This window comes from Dipodomys ordii, unplaced genomic scaffold (genome assembly GCF_000151885.1).
Source record: "Dipodomys ordii isolate 6190 unplaced genomic scaffold, Dord_2.0 Scaffold163, whole genome shotgun sequence".
Classification (NCBI taxonomy): domain Eukaryota; kingdom Metazoa; phylum Chordata; class Mammalia; order Rodentia; family Heteromyidae; genus Dipodomys; species Dipodomys ordii.
In genome coordinates this window covers 946,978-951,799 of record NW_012267379.1, presented here as the reverse complement: position 1 = coordinate 951,799, position 4,822 = coordinate 946,978, and the positions used below count along the sequence as shown (strand labels likewise).

Below are 4,822 nucleotides of genomic sequence, written 5' to 3'. Positions count from 1 at the left end.
CCCTTGCGCTCACGCCAGGCCTGTGCTGTAGGCGGGGCCACGATGACCTGGGTGACCACTACCTGGACTGCGGGGACCTCAGCAATGCCCTCAAGTGCTACTCCCGAGCACGGGACTACTGCACCAGCGCCAAGCACGTCATCAACATGTGCCTGAACGTCATCAAGGTGACCCGGGTGCCGGCGGGAGGGGCTCTCGGGGCCTGGGGGGCGGGGCGGTCGGAGAGGCCCCCCAAGTTCATGTCAGCCCTGCCCACTCATCCGGCCAGGTCAGTGTCTACTTGCAAAATTGGTCTCACGTGTTGAGCTATGTCAGCAAGGCTGAGTCTACTCCAGAGATTGCTGAGGTAACACCCCGTTCCCCCTGCCCACCCCCTGACTTCCGTCCTCCGGTGCTGGGCCTCTCACGGCGTGACCTTCCCTTGCAGCAGCGTGGAGAACGGGACAGCCAGACCCAAGCCATCCTCACCAAGCTCAAGTGTGCTGCAGGCAAGGCGGCCTGTCCCGCGTCCCTGGGTGGGCGGGGCAGGGGCCGAGGCTCCCCGGGCACCCAGCTCAGGAAGCTCAGGAAGCGTGCTCGGCGTGTGGGGGCCGTTGTGTCTGTTCCCCAGCAAACATTTCTGTCCCTGTCTGGGGAAGGAGAGCACAAGGGGTGGCTGCGCCTTCAGCTTCTCGTTCCTCTAGGCTTGGCAGAGCTGGCTGCACGCAAGTATAAGCAGGCTGCCAAGTGCTTCCTGCTGGCCTCCTTTGACCACTGCGACTTCCCTGAGGTGAGGTCCCCTCGGGGCACAGAGCGGGGCTCAGCTCTTCGCTGCCACTCCTGAGTGCTGAGAGGGGGTGGGCAGGGTAGAGAGCCCTGGCTCCGGATTGACTACCCGGCCTGTGTGCCCGAGCCTGCATGACCCCAAGCCCACCCCTTTGCCCCTCAGCTGCTGTCTCCCAGTAACGTAGCCGTCTACGGCGGTCTGTGCGCCTTGGCCACCTTTGACCGGCAGGAGCTGCAGCGCAACGTCATCTCCAGCAGGTAGGGAGGTGGGGGCTCCCTCCCCGTGTCTGCCTGTGGGTGGGCCTCTCTGCCTCCGGCCGGAGGCAGGCAGGCAGGGGCTCAGCACTGGGGCCTCCGCAGCTCCTTCAAGTTGTTCCTGGAGCTGGAGCCGCAGGTCCGAGACATCATCTTCAAGTTCTACGAGTCTAAGTACGCCTCCTGCCTCAAGATGCTGGACGAGATGAAGGTGAGGCGGCTCCCGAGCCGGGCAGGCCGGGCTCCAGCTCGGAAGGGCCCTGACCAGCCCCTCTCCCCAGGATAACCTGCTCCTGGACATGTACCTGGCCCCTCACGTCAGGACGCTGTACACTCAGATCCGCAACCGGGCGCTCATCCAGGTAGGGGGCTGGGGAGGGGGGAGGCCGGTTGGGGTGGTCATGCCTGGAGGCTACGGCAGCTGGGCGTCTCTGCTCTTCAGTATTTCAGCCCCTATGTGTCAGCTGACATGCACAGGATGGCCGTAGCCTTCAATACAACCGTCGCAGCCCTGGAGGACGAGCTGACACAGCTCATTCTGGAGGGGCTCATCAACGCCCGCATTGACTCTCACAGCAAGGTGGTCCTTGGGCCGGGGGCCGCAGGCGGGCGGGAGACCCGTCCCCTGCTGGGCCCGACCGAGCCTGTCCCTTTCCAGATTCTGTATGCCCGGGATGTGGATCAGCGCAGCACCACCTTCGAGAAGTCCCTCCTGATGGGCAAGGAGTTCCAGAGGCGCGCCAAGGCCATGATCCTGAGGGCTGCGGTCCTGCGCAACCAGATCCACGTCAAGGTGAGCGCCGGGGCTGCAGGGGGCAGGCCCGCCCGCCCAGGCCCTACCGAACCCCCTGACCCCCCGACCCCCGCAGTCCCCTCCCAGGGAAGGGAGTCAAGGCGAGCTGACTCCAGCCAACAGCCAGTCTCGGATGAGCACCAACATGTGATGGACTCCGGGACGGCCGGGCCCGCCAGCGCAGCCCTCTAACGCCCGCCTGCTCAGTCCAGAGGGAAGGCGCGGTGTTGCTCGCGTTTCATTTGGGCAGGCTGGCCACCAAGAGTCAGCCCCTGGGCCCCCCGTGGGGCCTGCGGGGAGGTAGGTGGGCTGCCTGCCATGTTCCAGGCTGAGCCCTGGCCGCCCTGGAAGGAGACTGCGTGTGATGCCCGGCGGGCCGCCCCATCCCTCACCCGTGCGCAGCCTGGCTGCCGAGGCCACAGTCTGCACAGCTCATTAAAGAGCAGATTCATCTGACCGCCACTTGTGCTTCCTGCCCGGGTCTGCGGCTGGGGTGCTTGACGGCGGGGCCTGCTGCTGTCTACTGTGAGCCACAGCTCACTTTGGTGGGGTGGGGTGGGGGGAGAGTCGTCATTAAGAGTTGAGTTTCATAGACTTCCCTGCTGGCTGTGAACTGGGACCCTCAGACCTCAGCCTCCTGACAGCTAGAATTACAGGTCTGAGCCACCAGTAGCAGCTTCTGAAAGCTGCTCCCCAGGCTGAGGGCCCTCTAGCTCAGTTTGGGCGTGCCCCAGGGTTCTGGCTGCCCGTGTGTGGCGTCACTGTCTGGTGTTGAGGGCTCCCTCGCTGCCCTTCGTCTCCTGGGCTGTGGCACTCACAGTTTTTTTACATAAACCTTTTTAGAAATGGTTTATTGTTCTCTCTGGAAACTGAGGAGGGGGAGGAGCAGGTCCGGCTGGGGCCGGCCCTGGTGCAGCATCGCCAGGCCCTGGCCTGGGCCGGGGGACATCAGTGTGTCCTTTCACGTCAGTGGGAATTTCCCTGAGCAAAGTATTTCTTTTGAAGGAAGTGTCCGGGTTCCGCCAATGTCCTAGGCTGGGGACGGCTCTGCCAGTCGCTCAAGCCCGGGCGCTGCCCACGACTTCGGAGCAGCCCGGTGGCGCTCCAGGCCCCACCCGCGGGGCCTCCTGCAGCCCAGGCTGAGTCCCTTTCCAGGCCAGTGACTTCTCCAATTTGGTTTTAAAAAGCAATCCGTGACCTGGCCCAGGGTGAGAGGAGGCCGGGGTCAGAAGCCGGGGGGCCGTGGGCGGGGGGGGGGGGGCGGGGGCAGGGCAGGGCCCTCACCTGGACAGTCCGCCGTCTCTCTGAAGGCCCGCTTCTTACAGCATGCGCGGCACAGGTTGAACACACACCTGTTCCCCTGGGCACAGGAAAGCTAGTGGGCCTTGGGCTGCCAGCCCTTCCTTCCAGGACACAGGCTGGCCATCTGGAAGGCGCCACCGTGGCCTGGGCACAGAGCGGCACTGCCCTGCCCCAGCTCCACCCCGCCCCAGGCTGCCTGGGCCCCTCACGCTGACGCCCATCTCCGGGCAGCCCTCCCGGCTCACCTTTGGGTTTCCACACTGGTCACACTTGGCATACTTTGCTGGGAAATGGACAAAGGCATGGTGCTGGCCAGTGAGCCTGGGACTGGCCAGCCTGCCCCCCCCAGCCCCGCCCCAGCCGGCTCCCCCACCCGGTCTGCCCTCCCCTCCCAAGTTTACGGTGACCTGCCATCGGCTGGGGAAGGAGCTACCTTTGGGGAAAAGTGGATGGCTGAAGAAAAGGCAGGGGCCCAGCCCACCCCTTACACAAACTTGGCCTTGGACAGCTGCAGGGACAGGGCACAGGCAGGAGCCCTGCAGAGGGGCATGGCCGGGCGGGCGGGGGGGGGTGGCGATGGCTCACTGGGCACCCCTCCCCAACCCCAGAGTGGCACTTACGTTTCAGAGAAGGGTCAAAGGTCTTGCGGGGATTCTGCAGCTGCTGCTTCTGCTTGTTCTTGGACAGCCGCTCGGTGCCGCTGACGGCCTCCGCCTCCTCCTCCTCCTCCAGAGCGCGCTTGCTGCGGACAGCGCCGCTCTCCCTGGGCCTGGCGGACACCACTCGAGGTGATCCTCTGGCCTGAGCTTAGGGGAGGCCCCGGGGCAAAGGGGCTGGGCAGTCACGGCCGGTGGCCACGCGCCCCGGGCCACAGGCCTGAGGCCTGTCCCACTGAACCCTTGTGCTGGGAACTCAGAGCCCACCTCAGCCCCCAGAGGCTGCTAGCCACAACTCCAGGAGCTCAAGAAACAACTGCCCACTGAAAAGAGCCAGCTGAGCCAGAGGTGGCGGGGGTGGGGGGCCGCGGAGCTCACCCTGGCCGGACGCAAGGCTGGCAGATCCAGTGGAAGAAAGGCAGGCTGCCAGCAGGGCCTGCGCCCTGCTCCTGTGCACACATGTCCTCCTGCGGGAGCCCCAGGTCTGTCAGGACAGGCTGCCCCGCCCCCCGCCCTCCCCCCCCCAGCCTCCAGCCTACCTGGCAACGCAGCTTGAGCGCCTGGCTCACGGCAGCGATGCCCTCCAGGGTCTTCACCCTGGCCAGCTCTTCCCGCAGCGGCTGGTGAACCTGCAGCCTGAGGCAGAGGCAGCTGCAGCGCAAGGTCTGCTGGAGGGGGGAACCTGCCCAGACCCTGCCCGCCCTCTGCCCACCTCCTCCCACCCGCCTCCCTGCTCTTCAACACCTGAGCCCGGGCAGGCTGTGAACCGCTGGGGCCCCTTCCCTTCCCGGGCAGCTCACGTGTGGTGCCACAGCTTGAAGAGGTGGGCCCGGACGCAGGACAGCGGGCAAGGGTGCCGCTGGACGATGTCCAGGTACTCCTGGGCCAGCTCCCACACAGCAGGGCTCCGGCCCTCAAACAGGGCGGGGTTGTGCAGGTGGCCCTCTGTGGGTGAGAGGACTGCTGGCTACAGACAGAAACTCAGGAAGCAGACCGCTACTGCCGTGGATGGCCAGGACGGCCAGGACTCCACGCAGCAAGCACGGGGGGG

At 65.8% G+C, this 4,822-nt stretch overlaps 2 protein-coding genes across 3 annotated transcripts in view; one reads left to right on the top strand and one right to left on the bottom strand.

Annotated features, from left to right (window-relative positions):
- The window catches only part of Gps1 (G protein pathway suppressor 1), an 18,349-nt gene extending 16,306 nt beyond the window's left edge, over window positions 1–2,043 (top strand). Inside the window, exons 4-13 of one of the 2 annotated variants that reach the window (XM_013033152.1) lie at window positions 32–167; window positions 269–346; window positions 431–488; window positions 684–769; window positions 929–1,023; window positions 1,126–1,231; window positions 1,302–1,382; window positions 1,463–1,600; window positions 1,679–1,813; window positions 1,890–2,043. In XM_013033152.1, coding sequence (XP_012888606.1) covers window positions 32–167; window positions 269–346; window positions 431–488; window positions 684–769; window positions 929–1,023; window positions 1,126–1,231; window positions 1,302–1,382; window positions 1,463–1,600; window positions 1,679–1,813; window positions 1,890–1,964 — 988 coding nt within the window. In that variant the 3' untranslated portion in view covers window positions 1,965–2,043. Of the gene's footprint in view, window positions 1–31; window positions 168–268; window positions 347–427; window positions 489–683; window positions 770–928; window positions 1,024–1,125; window positions 1,232–1,301; window positions 1,383–1,462; window positions 1,601–1,678; window positions 1,814–1,889 lie in introns of both variants that reach the window. The other variant, XM_013033151.1, reaches the window with a different exon arrangement.
- Window positions 2,044–2,646: 603 nt separating this feature from the next.
- The window catches only part of Dus1l (dihydrouridine synthase 1-like (S. cerevisiae)), a 14,241-nt gene continuing 12,065 nt past the window's right edge, over window positions 2,647–4,822 (bottom strand). Inside the window, exons 6-12 of the mRNA XM_013033137.1 lie at window positions 4,572–4,716; window positions 4,311–4,407; window positions 4,150–4,238; window positions 3,736–3,884; window positions 3,361–3,398; window positions 3,098–3,173; window positions 2,647–3,011 (exon numbers count right to left, since the gene is read on the bottom strand). Of these exons, the coding sequence (XP_012888591.1) occupies window positions 2,872–3,011; window positions 3,098–3,173; window positions 3,361–3,398; window positions 3,736–3,884; window positions 4,150–4,238; window positions 4,311–4,407; window positions 4,572–4,716 (734 nt within the window). The 3' untranslated portion in view covers window positions 2,647–2,871. The remainder of the gene's footprint in view (window positions 3,012–3,097; window positions 3,174–3,360; window positions 3,399–3,735; window positions 3,885–4,149; window positions 4,239–4,310; window positions 4,408–4,571; window positions 4,717–4,822) is intronic.